We start from the raw sequence: 20,759 nt of genomic DNA, 5'->3' as shown, positions 1-20,759 counted from the left end.
TTACCCATATCCCAGCACTCTTAACCTTTAGAAGAGATCGGCGCTGAGGCTGCAGAGTAAAAACACAATCCTGGTACACTGGACAACCTGCAGACATGTCATCATCCTTCAGCATCGATTCTAGGACACATAAATAGAATTATTCGAAGGAAATTGACGTCAGGTCCTGTAACAGAAATCTGCACTGATAGCCAGCCTGTGTTATTTGATGTCTATGTGTGTTTCCCTCCTCAATGATAACCTGCCCCTTCCTACATTGAGTATTTATAGTCCATGTGCTGTCTTTTGAATGTGGCAGATGCTTAAGAGTTTTTCAGTGAGTACACTTGAGTAGATTTCCTCTTATGTTCTCTCAAACTTGATTTTTGTATCTCTCCCCCTTCATGGTGCCATTGCTTGTGTTTTTGGACTGACGTTTTGTGCACCAAACCTTGTTCTGAAATGCATATCCTCATTGCCTTTCTGGTTTGTAGCCTGCATACGTGTATAAAATGTATAGAATGTGAATAATAGTTAACATTTTCTTGCATGAGCTAAAATACTATCATTGTTTTTATGATCAGTATCTCTATAATCTGCTTTCGTGTTATGGCAAATTATCTCATTCAATCAAATCTTACCATTTATAATAATCATATACTATCATTGTCACAGTGAATGTGTGCTGCCAATTGCTTATTGCTTAATTACGAGTAAACAGGCACAGCAAACCGTTCGAAACATTTTCTACAAAAATTTAATTGCAGAATTATTTACACTTGGTGACCTCGACAAAGTTGAAACTACTCAAAGACAAAATCTTTCAATAGCTTGGCTAGGAAAGAACAAAGGACGATACATACTTCTGAAATGATAATAATAATAATAATAAACAACCAAAATCATACAGCTACTTGACACACACTAAACAAGCAAATGAGACTGAATAAAATATAATTATATTGGTGGGACAGTTTCTTAATTAAAAAAGAAAAGAAAATCCTACATTCAGAATCAGAATTTTGCATGCCAGCATATCAGTTTATAAAATCATCACAACAAAGCAAAAAGACAACAGAACATGAGAAAATGCAGAAGATAGTCGGGTTTAATGAAGCATATATTATATATTTATATTTCTCTATACATTTCTTTACAAATAATGAATATTTGGCATTATATTCATTCTCACTATAGATAGGATATACAAGAGATGAAAATAGTTTTTATCTAAACAACTACTCTTTTCATTTTCATTTTAATTATAGAGTGGTTTCACATTCCAAGTTCTGGGAAGTGGCGTTTCAGTCCATCTGTGGTGATTCTGACAGTCTTTCCACAGAATGGTTACAAAAGTCCCCTTGAAATAGTTCACATAATGGGTTCTAGAGGTCAAAGCAGATAGACAGTCGTACCAGAAGTGAGTCAAGGTGTGAGTTGAAGTGAGAGAAACGGGTGACTGGAAGCAATAAAATGAAAGGTTTGCCAACGTAGACGATGAAGGACATGCAGGTGTGCAGAGGAATGATTTTACAATTTGACACATGGGTTGTAAAGATGGCACGGAGTAGCTTTTTCTGCCCTCGATATATTTAATATGACACCGGTGACCTTTTTGTCCTTCTGGTTTAGGGTTTATTTGAATTGAATTTTGCAAGGCCTGCTCATTCCTCAAACTGTCTGTCTCTACATACATTTTCTGCTTACTTATTTCTTGTCAGCATTGTTCCACATTACTTTATGAAATTATTCCTTTATGGTTTAACGGAAACAAAAAAGCTCATTGCAATCCTGATAATTCCTCCTGGAGGTGCAAGAACGATGCTTTGAAGTGAAGGATCAGGATATCCTTTTCTTCCATCCACAGCCCTGCTCATTTTGCATAAGGGAGAAACTCCAGTTTTCTTTTTGGTGATGTCCTTGAATGAAACTAAAAGAATTACACGTCGCATTGATCTTTAGGTCGTACAGTATAGGCCACGACTCCACACAGTACATATATCAAAGGGCCTCATAGGCTGTTTGCTTGATCTCACCAAGGACCCAAAAAATCTTACATAAGCTGCTTTGCTTTGTCAAAAGCAGGCTGAACATTTCCCAGCACAGTGCCGAGCAATCCTCGCAGAGCAGCCTTACAGCGACACGACAGCATATAGAACCGGCAGTTCGGGGCTCAATGCGGAGCTCTCATCTCCTCTAAGCCAGCATATGTCAGCCTGAGTCTGTCTCTCTCCCATCCGCCTGCCACCGTGGCAACAGCAGGGGAACGCCCCCCCCACCCTCCGCCTCCGCCAACTGCTTGGCATCAAACACATAGACGCTTTCCAGAAACCCACTGTCATACTCTTAAAGGTCCCTGCCTCTGCAATGAAGAAGCAGTTAGATGCTAAGCTACGTACAGGAAGTTACAACAGACATAGGGACAATGTGTGTCTGTGAGGTTGGTAGTAAATCCAGCCTCACTGATGCTGGATCTACCTGCTTTCTGAGCATATAGCACACAAACACGCATCAGCAATGGTCTGTGTTGCATTGAATGTTGCTCTAGTACTGCATTTAATAAATCAGAATCATCACAGTTTAGTTGGTTGATTAAACCAACAGACGCTTGTTTCTCGGTCAGTGATCAGAGAACTGGCATCACAATAAACACTGGTCTTTAAGTCACTGGCACAGAGCAAGAGTTTAAGAGTAATTTACTAAAATCAGCTGGAAATAAAGTCTTTGAGTAACAGGGACTGTCCAAATCACCCCATTTTTAGGTTTTAAATTTTCCAATAACATAGCAAAGTGCTCTGATTTTGCTTTACCAGCTAAATACATTTTAAATACTTTGCTAAGTCCGTGCATTAAGTCCTTAAAGAGCTCTTTATATTGTTTGAAATGACAGGTTTATGTATTCCGCACCATAAAAACTTAATTTGCTAAAGGTATTAAGCATAGAGTTGTGTATATGAGCATCATCTGGATTCAAACGGTTTAGAAAGAATGAAAAAATAAATTAGATCATGGTATAATAATTTACACAATAGCTATTTAGCTTGAATTTCTTAGGGTTCTTTACACAATTTGAGGTCTGTTGTTATTTTCATGAAATACTATTCTGAAATCCTTTTATTTACGTCATTCTTAAAAGGCATTTTGATTGAGTGAGAGGTTAGATATGGGGACAATATTTTATTTGAACCCCTTTAGATTTCAATCTACAAAAGCAAATAATAAATCACGCTAACGGTGAGGCAGAATATTAAAAACATCTCTGCATAGCTACATTCCTCACAAGCCTCAGGACACTTGCAGGGTATCTTTTATTTTGGATTTCATGCTTGGAACCCCTAGAATGTGTTTGCACTTTTTTTTTTGATTATTTCTAGAGGGGATGGGTACAGTTATGGTACGGCTTCAGGAGACTTTCAGAAATGAAGAACCTCCCAAGAAAAACAATAATTAGTTTATGAAACTATCGTAAAGACATTTTGTTTTCCTGCAGCTTTTATATCACGTCTCTCACCTATAGCTGAGGGCACTACTTTAAAGTGGCTAAAGAGAGGGATGCAGATGAGAACTCAGCAGTTTGCTTTTATATGACCATCTATGAATGCAAAAAAAAAAAAGAATGAATACATGTCAGTTTGCCAAAAGCAAGATAAAGGGCAGGCAAAGCAGTGAACATGAGGGAAAAACACAAAGAATGAGTCGTATTCCTGCTCACATTTCAAAACAGTACAATTATGAACTTGGATATGTACATTTCCCTTTGAAATAGAGAGAATTGTAATAAGTGCGTAAGTGCATTCGTCTACCGGTACATATTTTCATCTAAGGAGTTACACAAACCTTCAAGTTTTTTATTCCTTTTCTTTTTTTAAACTGCGCTGACAGTGAAAATGTTTGGCACAAGACGTTCATGATTTCAGCTTCAAGTAAATATCGATATTTTAAAATTTGGCAACAGGAACTTGAGCTATAGGACATATATTTGAAAAATGTGCGTGACGATGAGCTGGTAAACGTCACACTCCCACTAACCCAGACCAAGCGGACATATTTAACAGCAGCCAGATTGAAGCAGACTGCATTTCTCAACACTGACCAGTCCAGAGCTTATCAGGGCTGCCTGAATAACCTTGAATGGGTGATCAGTCCCACATGCGCATAGTTGAGGTATTTCAAGCACTGTCACTTTTCAAAGTTTTGAACTTAAAACAATTTAGTCAGATTTAGTTTGTAATTAACACTTCCCCCACCCCCCCAAAAAAAAACAAACAAACATGAGAGACACTAAAAGTATACTCATAATATAACTTTAAATCATTTAAAAACATGGACCCACTGACAATTTTCGAACACCTTTAAATAATTAGAATTTCTCTCATTTACTCTTTGCAGCTAAAATACCTGGTTGCTGGTAGGTTTTCAAAGCTGCACTTTTTAAATGGCACTTTGCAAAAATGCTGAAAAACCCAACAGACACGCCCATCCCTGACCCCTGGATGAGAGCGCTAGAGTGGCGACAGCTGAGCCTGACGATCACCAGCGAACCAAGGAGAAGCCCAGCCCCATCCACAGCAGTCGCACGTTTCGGCTAACACTTATTTTGGCGATGGGAGAAGGTGCCTGGCACATCCTACAGACAGGTGTTGGCGAAGGGCGCTGAGGATGGCTGAGGATCAGACAACAGATGGATAAAGGAAGCGTAAAGAGGGTTGAAGTCTAGAAAAAAAGGCTAGTTTCAAAGTTGTTTGAATGTGGGAGCAGGGAGACGGGTCAGCCCCTGACCCTGTCTTCTCAAAGTCGAGTCTGCGCCTCGGGAATATAGATCTCGATGCTGTCTGCTCGCTCTGATGCCGAGTCCTGCCGGAATGAGGCTGCCCGCTTGGCTGCCATGAGACGCCGACGGGCCTCCTGCCGTTGCCTGTCTGGGAGGTCCAGGGATTTCTCCCTCGTTATCACGCTCTTCTGTCGAATTGTCTTCTTTGGTACGGGAGCTGGTGGCTTTGGGGACAAGATATGGGAATAGGGTGTTGTTTTCAATTTTAAGTCAATCATATCGGCAGCTAAAAATCACAATATCACAATGTGTTGTTCAGGGGTCTGTACCAAGCCAACACCCCCCCCCCCCCCCCCCTCACCTTCTTCTCTGGACTGTCTAGGTTCCTCCAGTAGTTGTTTTTGATCTGCTGCAACTGCTCGAACTTCACGGTCACATCATCGATGGAGAGCTGCAGCAGGTCCCAGAACCCAGCCAGGTCCTGAGAGGTGGGCCGCGGCATGGCGCTGGGGTCCTGGACACCAGTCAGAGGAGTTAGAAGAAAGAAAACATAAATGCCTGGCGTGACATAGTGTGTTTTATTGCCTGTTCATCTGCACACCAAAGAGCAATGAATACTGGTTTTGGGAATTTTGGTTGAATGAAGCGAGAACATTTCATCAGGCAGGGCGATTCTGTCTCATAATAAGCTTCTTTTGTGAGTTCAGACCTTTTCATCACTCCATTCTTGACACAAAAGAAACGGCAGTGAGCATCACTTTTGTCTGTGGCCAACCTGCAGTTTAATGAGTTACGAGCGAGGACGTGAAGTTAATAACTTCGTGATCATTTCAAATGCAAAGGTCAAAATCTCATCTTTTTTTCCAGTTTGAGTCACCTCATTTACTTCGGCAGAGAGACGAGAGGGAACAGTGCTGACGTAGTTACACGCAAGTACTACATTATGCTTTTTGTTCAGGATATATCTTATTTTTAAAAATATATGCATGATGATAAACATGCATCGCTTCCTCTACACCAAATGTGAGCTCTTTTTCCCCCTCATAATGCTTTGCACATCCAGTAAATGTAACTAATAAAGAACTTTAAAGTACACAGATCAGGCCTTGCTTGAGATGTTATGGATCCAGTAATGGGCCATATTGTTGCCAATTGGAATACTTACTGCATTGTTGTTGTTGTTGTTTTTGCAGGTTAGGTGTTGGTAGATGTGGAATTTCTGCAGCGTTCAAGGCAACCTACTGTTTGATATTGGTGTAAAGTTCTTCCAGTTTGTCTCAAGATGGCAGATTCAGCAACATAAAGTGTGTCAGAGCCCAGATGACAGGCCGACTTCAACAGCACATCTGTGATGGGCGCGTCATCTTAATAAACTTGGAGTACTTGGAACGCAGACATGCATCTAAATCACACTGGGGAAGCGTTACGCTGGTATTGTTTTGGCTCAGTGTGTTATAGCAGGTTCTCTGTTCAAAAAGGGCCGACATCCCTGTCGGATTGAATCATTACCATCCATTCTTTATTGTGTGAGTTCTGCTTTTTCTCTGCTTTTTCTTTGTCTGCAACAGCATGGCGCTTTACTGACAATTACATCAGCGAGGCATCACTTTGACTTTAAATGCCAGAAGATTTATGGAAATGCAGATTGTTATGGCATCACTACAAACGAGCTCAAAATGTGAAAGTCTCAAATTCAGCTAAAGTATAAAGTGATTACTTTTCCATAAGCCTTTGTCAGGCAGAGAACTGCTCCAATAGTTGTTTTTTTTTGCTTAGTGAAAAAGTTGTTGTAATCTTGCGTCTTTTAGTGGGGCAAAGTGCTCGACTTGGTCGAATCCCTGGACGACTCCCGCTACCCCAGAACGATCCTATTCTGCTGCACATTGCAGAAACAGCAACACTATCTCTCACAGCTCCACACCGACTTCTTTTAAAATATTGGGTACTTGGCTCAGATCGATAAAACAAGTTGTGCACAGTGCAAAAAAAAAAAAGAAAATAAAAGAGTCTGAAATCCCTGACCCTGTGTGTGTTCCTTTCCGAGATGAGCGATAGAGAAGCTGCTGCCTGGATATTGAGGTCTACCTTCCTTTCTTCTCGGGACAAAGCTGCATCATTAAAACGCCGCACACATCCAACCACGCTTTTATAGGCTTCGTTTCAAAATGTTCAGGTCACATATAAATATGCTGGATAGCTATTGATTCTCAATGTTGTAACTACCCTCCCCCCTCCAGTCAATGATATTTAAGCAGGTTTGATTCGGTCGGTTAGAGCCGCCAAAGGCATTCAATACGTCTAGAAGGTTGGATAACAAAGGTTGTACGGAACCACGAAGGAGTGTAGAACTGCATCTAATGAGCAAAGGTCATTTCACAGCACAAACCTTTGGTCTTTTCCTTTTCCTTTGTTCATTATTATTTCTGCCCATGTTTAAAATTGACATTGATGTTTTAGACTGAAAAAATATTTATACATTACAATATGTGAGAATAAAAAAAACAGTTCAAACTTCTTTTATTTTGTCTGCATGCTTGAAAACTTGGATAATTATACTCAAATTATGGAGTTCTGATTAAAGACTGCGTCACCGCATAGCAAAGCTACTGTTAGCACGATGGACAATGAAAAATATGGTTTTGGAGTTTTGACTCAATGCACGCACGCACACACACACACACACACTCTCCATCTTAGCTACATTTCTTACCAGGTTTTGCTGACACAGCCAGTAGAATTGCTGGAATTTCTGAGACATGAGCAGCTGAGCGCTTCCCACTGCACTTCTGATTTTGCCAAGGACTGAAACACACACACACACACACACACACACAAACACACATCCATAGCATGTGAAGTAGGAAGTGGTGTGTTCACATTTTAAAACATGCGTGATAGGCTATACTCACTTTCCTCTGTCAGGTCATTCTCTTCAGCCTCTGTCTCCATCTCTTTGCACCAGCCCTCAATCCTCTTGGTGTCTGTGTGGAGGAGTTGCATGAACCAGCTCCCGTCTCTCCTCAGCGAGGGGGAGGCCCTGCCCGACTCGCCCGACGAGGCCACCTTCTCTCGCGGGGAAGGGGGCTCCAGCTGCCAGGCGGTCTCGCTGGCGGTCTCCCTGGGGCTGGGGGGTTCAGCAGGCGTGCGGTAGTCATCGCGGTAGCTGAAGAGCCCCTGGGTTCGTACGGTTCGCACCGCCCCATACTGGGTGGGCGTGCTGGGCTCCGAGTGGCGTTGGAAACCCCCGCCGAACTGCAGTCCTTTGTCCTCCATGATGGGGAAGCCCTCCAGCTCCATGTCAGCCTGCACCGCTGCAGTCACGCTGTTGGAGCGCTTGAACCTGCCCTGTCTGGAGGAGATAGACATAGTCGATTGAGCTCACGCTGGTAAACAAAGGCCACGAAGGCCACAAAGGCAAATAGCAGAGACAACGGAAGCATTGTTCGCAATGGAGAGAGATCAAAGACTGAGGTTCTCAAATGGTCTCAAAACACTCAGAGCCATTATCTCACCCTCTCTTGTTCTTGTCCTCCACCTGGATCCCGACAGAGTGGTACTCCCGTGAGCCTTTGCTTTCGGATTCAGAGTCCGTGGCCGCCTCCACCTAAAGCGAAGAAATGACACGAACCAATAGCGCTTCTCATTACGTGAGCGAGCATTCCCCCCAGTGCTGCTGAGGCTTATTGGTTTGGGAGCGGACGGTGTACCTCAGCAGCACAAAGCCTATCATAAAGAAAAGGTTGTCTGATTTATAGAGGCAGTAAAAGCATCAAGACAGAATGAACCTGCAGAGGACTTTACATTTCTACAGAAGACCATCTAAAATATACCTGGCTGATATAATATTTAACGAATGAGTGATCTCGTCAAATATTCTGCACACAAATAAAAACTATTAGGAGTATTTCATAATTATTAAACTGGTAAACAGGACAATGTACGATTGTTCAAATGACTGTGCGGTATGAAAAGGGGCCCCACAGTGACTGGCAGGGCCCTCATCGTTTTAGCTTTGTAGCCCACAAGAATCAGCCTCATTTCACAACACTGGCAAGGCTTATAGTGGCACAGCTCTGACACACCTGATGTGCTCTCCCTGTCAAGCACGAGGAAGAAAGAACACTCTTCAAACGTTTGTGGATATTTCAGGGTGAGAGGAGACGACTGATGATGACCCTGTCTGCTGCTGCATGACTGCCGCCCAGACTCAGAGACGTCTTATTGCTGCCTTGCAGCAGCCGCCACAGTCTCGTGTTTAATGGCTTTCCTGGCTTTATGGAAACCTCGTCAGCGCTCTTATCTTTGCGACACTTCCCTGCCTGTCATTTGTGTCATTTGTGTCTCCAAGTCTTCATCTCTTGCTCGTTTAATTTCTTTGCCTCCACTTCTTTCTTTGTCTTGCTTTTGCTATTTCCCCCCCCGGCGCTCTGTCACAGTCCGTTTCTTTTGCCGACTTTTCGGCCTTTCTTTCTTTTTCTGGCATTTTGGCATTTCTTCTTCACTGCCTGCTGATTTCTCTGTGACTGCACCAGAAATGGTCTGCAAATCAATAGCAGTGCCGATTGGCCAGATGGAAAGATACGCGTGGGATGCTGTGTAATACTTTGTTTAATGACCAAACACCTTCAAAACTAATGATTGTTCTGTAAGCATGAGATACACTTTTTTTTTCGGCGCTGACACGCTAAATCAAGGCAGTGCATTGTCATGGTGTGCATGTTAATCTGTTTAGTCAGAGTTAGTCTGACAAATAGAAAAGTCCTTTTATTTTCCTGAATTTTCGACCAAAATAAATCCAACAGCCAACTGTGACGTGTCTGCTGGAGACCATCTGTGCATCTGACATTTATATATCTTCAGCACAACGTAGTATCATGAGATTGAGTCAAAGGCATTGGTTAAAAAAAACAAAAACGAATCTCAGTCACGATGAAATGCAAACTGCTTCTCTGGTGTGGACGAGCCAGTATTAAAGCTGGAGAGGGACGCTCTTGGAAAGGCATTTTGTATTCTGTCAGGCAGTTTGGTAGAAACTGTTGGCAGGACGCTAATGAGTGCGGAGCCAGCTTGCTGAGGTGACCTCCGTTACTTTGCGATTAGAAACACAGCAAAGTCCAACTCGTAAAAAGAGAATGAGTTTCACGTCTGTGATGGATGAGGACGGAGGGAAGACAGAACCTCCAGGAAACGGCGAGATTTATGTCTAACAGGCTGAGCTACCCCGAAGATGCTTCGGTATACAAGATACACATGCGCACACACACCTACACACACATGCAAACACAAAGACCCTCAGTAATAATAATAACATGAACACAGGTGTGGAAGCTTTGAGAATCAGCAAAAAGTTGAACCACTGGGCCTTTCATTGCAAACACACAAACACCACCTGGTGACTTGTCCCAGCCACGGGCTCTGTTTAAAGCTTACACGTCCTCCTCATGCAACCTCATTATGTCTCCAATCAAAATGGATTTTTTTTCTTTTAAATAAACCAATCATCGGTAGCAGGACAGCACCAAGGTTGTTGTCAGGCCCTAGAGCAAGGCAAGACAACAACAAAAATGTTCCATATGGCCAAAGATCAAAATGACCTGGTGGCAATCAGAAATCAATGCAGAAGCAGTAAGCTAATTCAGGTTGATTAGGCTTCCTGTCGTAAACCGATCAATCACAGTGGAGAGAGGGTTAATTTGAGAATTAATGCTAAGGAAGGTACATGTCACCCCATGTGGTACAAGTGAATATTTAAAAACAGACTTGATTTACACTGAAATCACTTGTTTTGTTGATTTTATTGACAGATAATTGTCAAGGTTAACATTTGGGTATTTTAATTGTCAGTTGATAAAATGTTTACAATTTTTCATCCATATTGTCGACTCTACAGTAATACCTCGACATATCGGAGCGATTTATATATATAATTGATAATAATATATATGTATTATTATTTATTTATATATATAAATATATAATTATATATTTGTATATAAATATATATAATAAATAATAATAATAATATCCCAATTTCCAGCATTCTAAATTACGTTTAGGTCAAAAATCTAGGTCAAAGTTGACGGGATCAGCGGAATGTAGGTCAAAGTTGACGGACTCAGCGGAATGTAGGTCAAAGTTGACGGCGTCAGCGGAATGTAGGTCAAATATGCAAAAAAGTAAACAAAGCATTGACCGCGTGAGCGGAAGATGACGTGTATGGAGTTACGCTTCTGCGTGATGACGTTTCACAGCGACCGGCATGTCAACAGGGACGCTTTGCTTCTCATCTGTTTATGAGTTACAGAATATTTAATCGTATTAAAATGTCTCCTGTTAAAGTGTAGTTTCAGTATATATTCAAACTATGTCGGCGCTGCTGCAGAATCGGGAAAATGATTATTGACTGTAACATCATGGCATCGAGAGAAGGTAAATAAATAGCGTTACTGTTAGCTAGGCTAGAGTTAGCATTGCTAATAATGCTTAAAACGAAGAAAGTACAAGTTTTCAACAGGCAACCAATTAAATATGAACTCTTGCTGAAAGCGTATTATATACTTATTATGTCATGGAAATTGTTTAATTTTAAGTCGCTTGCTCTTTTGTTGCATCTGAAATTCATAACAAGACAGTTACGCTAGCTTGTTAATAAGATTGGATCATTATTGACGTCATATTAACAATTTCAAGTCGTATTTAAACAATAAAACAATCAAAACCTAAACGAATAGCATGACAACACTTGATTTCAATCCAATACTGAAAATGTCTTAATTTTATGAAAATATTAGAATCAAAATAAGTAGTCTGAGAAGCTGTGTGTATCCTTGCATGATAAACACGAGCTTTGGAATTGATGTAAGCTTTAAATGTTCATTAAAACCTTTGTTCTTTTTAGGGAGCATGGACTGAGGTGCAGCCATAATATGACACAGCAGACATGGCAAAGGAGCAAAAGTACTGCACCATGTACCTTTGTATTTATTTTTGACTGTGAATTGCCCTGTGTTTGTTTATTAAGTGTTTGTAGTTTATTCATTAAGTATTTTTAGGTCTTTGTATCATGTTTTTATGATCATGTTTTATTGTATTGGAGCTTCTGAGCATAGGTTTTTCAGTATGTACCTAAACAGTGCATCTAATTGACAATTAAGTTGACTGTAAGAAGACAATACATGCATCCCTCTATTGTTTGGTTGAGACAACATTTGATCATTTCAATTCAATAGCTTATTATTTTCACACTGATTATTGTCATTTGTTTAGGGGAATGTGACATTGTGACATGTGTTTACTGCTGTTTGCTGTACATAATATTACTATTTTGTGTATACACCTTATTTAAATATCTGTGCTTTAAGTGTTGCTATATGAGCCATATATATGCACCTGCGGTGTGTCCTCTGAATGTCAATAAAATATCTATCTCAAGCTAAATCAGGTCACATTATTTGAATGAGTTGCAAGTTAAATTTTAATTCTCTAGTCTTTAGCTGCTTTTAACAGAGGGATGTTTCTGTGTTGAACTCATCTCAAGGCTCATTCGATCCTTGGGGGACACTAACCTGTATCCCTATAGAGGACCGAGGAGTCTTCAGGTACTCCTCTGCCTTGGACACCAGGATGGCCTTGTCGCATGTGAGCACCGAGCTGTGGCTGTCTGTAGACGGGTGTCTTTTTCCGGCCATTGCCCCTGCTGCTTCCATGGCGATGGTTACAGCCTTGGTGCTGTCCAGGCTGTCGGTGGAGTTGTAGAGGGCCCTGCCTGGGGTCAGCCCCAAGCTGAGGCCATCGGGGGCCCACATCCTACCATGAGGGTGCCTCCCCTCATGGTAGGCATCCTGGGTGGACTCGGTGCTGCTCTGGGCCGTGATGGAGATGAGGGGTTTGGAGGTGGTGCGTGGCGGCACCGGAGGAGGGTTCTTCCTGTAGTTGGGTGTGTAGGTGATCGCTGGAAAAGGTGGGAAGACAACATTTAAAGATTCTGAATATATTTTATACATGAATTTTAGCAAATAAATCTTAATTCACAAGGGTTAGTATAACCATTAACATTAAACAGTGCAATACGATTTAAATCTTTATACAAAGGCTATTTGGTCATTCAAATAAATTATTTTACCAGAGTGAAAGAGACAGCGAATCTGCACATTGTTATACCATAAATATTCCCTCTGTTGTGTGACATCATATTTTAAACTTGGCTCGGTGTGATGTCGTTTCTCATGTCATGGTAATTACTTTTATTGACGGGATTCGTGAGAACCTTCAGAATCATGCCATGCCAACCAGTGGCAGAACACTGCAGGTTACGGCATCACCACAGTAGGATTCTTATATTCTTGGCGGAGGTACGCTCTCTCCCTGTGCCCTCTTTTTGCATAATTAATTTACTTTTATTACTTAATGGCCTCATTAGCAGAAGTGGGGAGCTAATATATCATGCCAATTATGATGGGACATTAGATTTCACAACTCAATAGAATCTAGATGGCTGCAAATCCGGAAACAATATAAAAGCAATCTTTGTAGGGTTACTTTTTATTGGCACTTTTCTGCTGTTGATCTGGTATGATATTGATCCCATCTCCTGGCTTAGTGAGTTCTCTCTGTTGAATATACTTTTTTCCCTCTTTAGTGCAGACACATTTTCTCTCCTTGAGATTTGGAGAGAATTCGTGGAAAAGCAGGCGCTATTTAGAGGTTGTGGGTGTATATTTTTAACATACTGAATAAGTCAGTCCCAGAGAACATCAAAGCGCCTGCGACACGAGACTCTCCTCAGACTCTGGCTGATAAACCGTAGCAGCAATCAACAGTCCTCGTTGTGTGAAGGATCCTAGTGAGGAATTACGGCTCAGTGAAGCCTGACAACGCTGATCTTATTCTGTCCATTTCACGAGAGAGAGAAGGGGATTATTTTTCTTTCAAGTGCAAATGAAAATATGGACGAAATTCACAGTGAGATGGGCCAAGGAATGGGTCGTGAACAGAATCCAGACTATGACGTGTTGTTATTTTTTTAAGCGGGGCTCTGAGAGCGATGCTCTGTCAGTGTATAGTCGGGCTGAAACGTGTGAAGCGAGAGCCTGGATTGAGGGTTTCTTGATCAAAGCCGAGTTGTGCCAGGAACCTCGTGAGGAGCGACGAACAGGAGGCAGGACGACGTCACGGAGGAAGAACACAGAGTCATGCCGCAGGTTAAGTCTTTGGGTTATCGCTTTCCTCGACGTGGAGGCAATCTGCGTTAAAGCCTGCATTTCTAACAACAACACAAAGCAATTACAGAATCTGATCTATTTTCAGTTCTAAAGAGCTGAAACGTTGTGGCATAGAATTAATAGCAAATAAATTGTCTTTGCAAACATTGATGTGGAACAAAAGCCACAGAATAAACAAACTTTATTCAGCAACAAAGGAACAATTTGTCACACTACGTAGGAAAAAGATAATCAATGGCGAGAATAAAATGAAGGCTTTCACCTCTGGCCTGTTCTCACTCACACACCCACCCATTATTTTAGAAATGCGTTTATAAATAACCACAGACGTCTGGTCTGTGATGAGCGTTCTGCTCCAAGGGCTTAATGACGCATGCCACTGTCCATTCACAAAATTAACGTCTCATGGATGAGGAGACACGTTACTGGGGAGTTAGGGAGAGGACAGAGAGCAAACAGGCCGGGGTTGCTGCAAACCTTTCAGGGCATTTTGTCTTATTAATAAGGCCTTCTGTCCGTGTGACGTAGCGAGACGTCTACAGAGGTAAAGGGAGGACAGTGAGTTTTCTGTTTACAAGGCTCTGTTCAGTGCGTGCGTTTGTGTGTTTTGAGAGAGGGAGATCAAAAGAGGAAAGAAATGACCCATGAATCAGAAGGAGAACCAAAATAGAGTCACGATGAGACAGGAGTCCTTGTCATTTCCGATCCCGTCTTGGCAGCTGCCGTATTACTCAGCATTCAGAGTTCATGCACAACAAATTTAAAATACCACTTATGTAAACTATCAACAGAGATCGGCGTCGAATTGTTGCCGAAGTCGTACCTGGGATTTAACGTCAGCGGCGGATGGAACGCATTAAAACTGGTTTAATCAGCACATTAATCGGCACATAAGATAGATGATGCTAAGATTTCAGAGACAGATGGAAAGAATAAAACAAAAGACTTTGTCAAAGAAATGCATGAGTGAAAGTCAAATCCCGACAAAATTGAGCTCAGTTCAGTCAGCCTACCGGATAAAATTAATGCAAAAATATTTGGAGCTTGTTCGGTTCTGATCATTGCGAACATCAAGCTCGATTCAGCAGGGAGTGAGAAGTTTCAGAACTCGGCTCCTGCGGGAAGACGGATTCAGATATTTTTTCCGTTTCTGGGGGATGACAGAGAATTACTGAGAACCAGCAGCTAATGCTGTGAAGCAGTTGTGAATATTTCAAATGTTCCCTGCATACGCAGGTGAGGTATGAAGGCACATTAAGCATGAGCACATTTTAATAGGTCAATAAATGAGGAATCATTGGAGGCACACACACACACTACTGCTGTGTGAGGCAGATTAACATGGTCCACAAAGGCAGTTATTCAACCACTCCATCTCTGTTAGGAACACTGCATCTATCAGGACTGGCTTGTATGCTAACACGGAGATGAGGCGGGCGGGCGGGCGGGCGGGCGGGCGGGTTGAGTGACATGTCGTTTATGGGCCTTTTTTTTTCCTGACTGGATTTGTGACTGTAAAGAAAATGCAGCAGTTCGTTTTGCAGCCGTCTTTTAAGGATATGTAAATATGGAGGAAGGCAGACAGTCAACTCCATTACCAAGTCACGAGAGACGCACACAGAAACAATGAGATTATAAAAGAAGCTAAAAATAGAAAAAGAAAAAGCCTGGGTGAGTCATTACTTTAACTGAACTCACAAAGGATGTCCTGATGTGCCGAGTGCAAACAACAACAGTCACAAGACCTCAGTGGCAGCAAATATAGTAAATTCATGGGCAGTGCCTCTTGATCTGCCATCAGAGGTGTTCTTCAGCCCTGCAGTAATGGCTGCTGCAGTCAGTAATCGGGGCAGATTGAATAGCATCTGCTTGTCACCAGCAGCTGTATGCATGTTGTTGTGTTCTTCACCTCACCCTTCACAAAACAAACAAACACGCCTGTCATCAGCTGTATGGGATTCTCCAGAATGTGCAACAGAGGCTAAAGGTAGGAACATCCAAGGGGCGGTCCTGCTGCTGCTGCTTGTGCATTCACATAGTAGTGAAGCCCTCGAGATGGAAGGAAGTCAGAGGCAGGTTTCAGACAGAAATGTTGTCATCAATATGCTAATATAGAATCATTTTTTGCTCTTGAGCTGCATCGACAGTTTTAAACAAAGGAGGGCAGGTGGTTTAGTGATTGGGTATAAATCAGGTGTAATTAAGTCACATTATCTGCTTTGGGGTCAAGTGTAACAATTCATTTTATTGTTTTAGAAGAAAATAATCAGAGGATCAAGGTTGAAACCTTATTAATGCCGAGGCGGCGTCTTTTAAAGTGTGAATTACTGACATAAAATGTATAATTTGCATAAGTGGCTTCTGAGGCTGTCTACACTTACTTGCTTTAGACTGTAATTGTGCGAGGAATGGCAGATATTCAACTTTATTAGTCACAATGTAATAATAATATTCCTCATGCTAACATGGAACAATGGAGCATTCCCCAGGCGATTACCTGGGGTTTGATGTGGAGCCCGATCGATGCTGAAAGTGGAGGGGAGGCAGAGTTGAATCCCTGAAAACAAGAGAGCAGGGTGGATATTTGGAAAAGTGAGCATATGTGCCCAAATTAAATAATATGTTTACAACACACAAGGCACATGCAGGTTGGGGGGGGGGGGGGGGGGTCATGATGACGAGGACCATCGTGCATGGTGGGATGTAAAACAAATGAAATCCCTGTGGGGAACAATCAGTAAACCCTAAACAAGTTATGGGGATGACTAAGAAGCCTGTGTTTCATCTGACTCGCCTTAATCAGAGACCGCTTGAGTATTAGTAATAAGTACAGAGCATTGATGTTTATTTCTCAAAACTTCTATTTTATATTTTCATCTTTAATCATTAGTGTTTACTGAATGCTATTTCAAGCCAAATGTAGCAATACATGTGTGTGTGTGTGTGTGTGATCCTGCTCCAAATATGGATTTACGACAGATCTGATACTGCTGCACTCATTTTTGAAAGGAAGAAAAGATTCCAAAAAGTCTATAATCAATTCAGATGAAGCGAAAGCTCATTTTCTGTGAAGGCCTAACGTGGCGCCTTGGTTTAGCATCAATGTGAAGCAAAGTGGCAAATGTTTATGTCGCCGGTCTGCTATGAATAGAACAATTTTATAGGTAGAGGAAAATCTGTCTTTTAATAGGATGAGTGTGTTTATTTTCTATTTTTATGATTTCCTATTCCAATTGCCATCCTATTCATTTATTAATTAAATACATCAGATCTTCTCAACCTCTTATTTTTTGGGGTTTTCTTATTTTTAAAGGTTTAAGAGAGCAAACATTTAAAATGTTATCTTCAACAAAAAAAAGATGGAGCATGGTGTTAGTTCAGGCAGGTCATGCAGTCAAGCTCAGGATTCAAATAGCAAATTTCATAAAGTAAAGGTTCATTTTTTTTTTTTTTTTTTACATATTTCCTGCTTTAAACTGTAGGTTGTTAGCAGAAGGCAATCCACACACTGAGCAGTTCACTCCTCTTATTGGCTCACCTGCACTTCCCAGAAAGAAAATAAATGTGTGAAAAGAAAAAGTCTTTTCAAAGATAATTAGCTAGCATGCATAATTTTATCTGCACAGTCTACCATTGAAGTTAAAATTTGCAGCCATGCCTTCTCTTAGACTGTGTACCTATTACACATTCGTTCATTGCATGACTACATCCTGGAGCAGTTTGTTTCATAATTGTATCTTGTGAATAGACTCAATGTTGTTACAAATCGGTTTTAAAGTTCAAACATGAGAGGCCTCTAGGTGGAAAATGACTGACGCATTTCTAGCAATTTGCTGATCATACAGGGTTTCAAAAACACACTCGGGACAACCTTTCAGATTCAGTCAGTTTAGCAAATAAAGTGTTCTGCACATATTCAAAAGCACGCAGAAAAAAAAAAATTTCTTTGCTCGTCGCTGATGTTCAGCATAAAAATTATTTTAGTTCCAGCGCACTTTATTAGAGCACACACTTCACCGATACAGTCCCAGGAGTAGGACAGATAGCACAGATACATCTTGCGAGTTGTCTGGATTTGTAACTGTTCATTGCTGGTAAAATAATTCTGCATCTTTTGCAGTATGTCGGGGGACTTCCATTGCACAGAGTTTCAACATAAAACCATGAATATAACCAAATATTTACAATGAGGCACTGCATATGAAATACACAAAATATTGAGACCATCTGTCATGCACCATTACAATATATGATTTCATTCAGTTACACACATATTTAAAAGTAACCACATGATGTACACCTCTAAAGGATTGAACGGACAGCATTACAACACTTGTGTCTCAGTTGTTGCACATTACCAGCCTGTGATTCCTGAGCATTGAGATTTTTTCTTACAGTACCAAGGCCTCTTCTCTACTGTGTCGATGGAACAATCTCTCCATCCGGCTACATATTCCCTACGACAGCTGACAAGTGGCATGAAATACTGTGTAAGCCACGCTGTGCACCTCTGCGTGGGCGTGTCTATGTCCATAAAACATCCAATGAAGAGAGTGACCAAAAAAAAAAAAAAATAGTAAGAGGTAAGTGTCGATTCAAAATAAGGGGAACATGGATACACTTTCCAAGCATTGCGTGTCCTGTGTGAGTCTGCATAGACCAGAGATGCAGAGGGATTGTTAGAACCACTGCCATACCTCCTTGATACCTGGTTTTGTTTCATAACTCTGCAGCAGGCTCCCTTTGAACCTCTACATGCCAGTTTTATAAAATCAGAGTGATGATGCACACCAATGCCTTATTAAAAAAAATATAGTTGTGCACAGAAATATAGCTGTTACTATTCCCATCATCAGTCAGCTGTCGGTAAATGCTCGTACATTTGGAATATGTCACCGAGTGGGTCAATAACCTTTCAGGGAACAACACTCAGAGCATAACCTGCAGCTTTACTCCATTCAAATCCTCAGACAGTTCTGAATATATCGATAATCTTTTATTTATTGTCAAGCATGATGTATGCATATATAATGTACGTTTGATAGCAAAGAGTGTGTGCAGGCAGGGAAGATGAGTTCAGGTATAGATAGAGGCTACATACCAAATCTGTACTGGTTTGTGAATATATCTGAATGTAAATTAAACAGGTTAACAGTACAGCATTTTGTCTCTATCCAAGATTGTGCAAACATCATTTCACAGCATCAGTTCCTTTTTGTTTCACAACTGCAGAGTCCATTCAACAGCTCACATAGTAAACAGCATGTCCTTATAGTTATATGATAACTGGCGAGATTTATTCACTCCACTCGAGAGTGACAATGAACAGAGAACTCAAACTAAGTCAAGGATATAATAGTTGTCATCTTCACTGCAAGGATTGTCAAACCTTGTATGCATTGTGTGGCTTTGTCCATAGTTTTCTTTTTATAATACTCCCTTGAAAGAGATGTGTTATTATATCTGTGATGTAAGTCAATGACTGAACAACACCATTCATTATCAATGCACCCAATAAATAAGAAGTAAAAAAGGTTAGTTCAAGCTATCAGAGACCATATGATCTGGAGCGTAGTAATAAAAAAAAAAATGTATAAATAAGTTACATGAAAATAAGCGGTACTGTCCTGGAAGATAATTCACACAAGTGGAGACAACAGCTTCAGAAAAGTTCAAAGTGTAAATGAATAAATGTTCTGGATGCATGATTGTTCACTATATTTGTCACCACTAGGGGTTCATTGTGTTTTTGCAGCATGCTGAAATCCCTTGTACAGCTGCTATCTTTGCAGTCTGAAATATCACTGCCAGTTCTGTGTATGAGGAAGTCCTTGCTCCAACTGTCGGCGATGCAATGGCAATATAGATCTGCACATTGCTGTTGTGTGCACTGGCAGCCACAGATCATGAAATACACTTGGAGCTACATTTTGTCTGCTGAGCATGAGGCATGAGCTCACAGAGTGAGGGATACATATGTGATTTCAGCACTGTTGTAATCATATCTCCCACTCCAGAGTTCCACACTGGCACTCCGGCGAATTGATTCCCATCTCTGACCCCTCTTCTGCCACCTGTACCACAAAAAGGCCTGCTCACTTGAGGGCTTCTCCTGACTACCTGATGCCGCTCCTTCAACAGGATCCCCATACTCCTGGGATACAGTCACACACCCCAGGGTTTCAACAATCATATCGTCTGGCTCCATGTGCGGTAGATAGTCTGAGGATATATCTTCGAAGTCTTCTGATTGGGAAGGATCTGAGTCACGTGGAAGAGGCTCTTGGGCTGTTCTTGGAGGAAAATCCATTTCCAGGGATGCATCAGGAGATACTGAACTGGGAGGGGATATTGTGACAGTGACCTGTGGAAGTGTAGCTCTATCCACTTCTGAAAGTAAATCATGACACATGTGATCTAAACGTGACTCCATGGCTTGATCCAAACAGACCGATTCTGTTGACTGCAAAGGATCCCACGGGCCCCGAGTGGCAGGGGGAACAGTGCTTATGGGGGAGCTCGGAGAAAATGACTGGTAGACAGGTGGCTCTAAATCCTCTGTATTGAATGGAGAGTCAACGCTCAGGTCAAAGGGCTCTGGTTCAGGATCCATGAACACTGAGTCAAGATCATCTTGGTCTAGAGAAGTCAACATGACTAAGTCAAAGTGGACAAGATCAGCATGATATATACGAGTGGCATCAAGGGGTTCGGGAAGGGGTGGCCACTCTGAGTCTTGGGACACAGGATCAGATTGAATTGGAGTTTCAACAGAGCCGGATGCAAAT

General features: G+C 41.4%; 1 protein-coding gene across 1 annotated transcript in view; it reads right to left on the bottom strand.

Moving 5' to 3' along the window:
* Positions 1-4,767: 4,767 nt before the first annotated feature.
* Positions 4,768-20,759, bottom strand: part of dlgap2a (discs, large (Drosophila) homolog-associated protein 2a) — a 34,531-nt gene continuing 18,539 nt past the window's right edge. Inside the window, exons 6-12 of the mRNA XM_068751552.1 lie at positions 16,469-16,528; positions 12,316-12,701; positions 8,263-8,354; positions 7,660-8,099; positions 7,461-7,552; positions 5,112-5,264; positions 4,768-4,974 (exon numbers count right to left, since the gene is read on the bottom strand). Coding sequence (XP_068607653.1) covers positions 4,768-4,974; positions 5,112-5,264; positions 7,461-7,552; positions 7,660-8,099; positions 8,263-8,354; positions 12,316-12,701; positions 16,469-16,528 — 1,430 coding nt within the window. The remainder of the gene's footprint in view (positions 4,975-5,111; positions 5,265-7,460; positions 7,553-7,659; positions 8,100-8,262; positions 8,355-12,315; positions 12,702-16,468; positions 16,529-20,759) is intronic.

This window comes from Brachionichthys hirsutus, chromosome 18 (assembly GCF_040956055.1).
Source record: "Brachionichthys hirsutus isolate HB-005 chromosome 18, CSIRO-AGI_Bhir_v1, whole genome shotgun sequence".
NCBI lineage: Eukaryota > Metazoa > Chordata > Actinopteri > Lophiiformes > Brachionichthyidae > Brachionichthys > Brachionichthys hirsutus.
The sequence above is the reverse complement of the archived record's forward strand: the minus strand, read 5'-3'. Positions and strand labels throughout refer to the sequence as shown.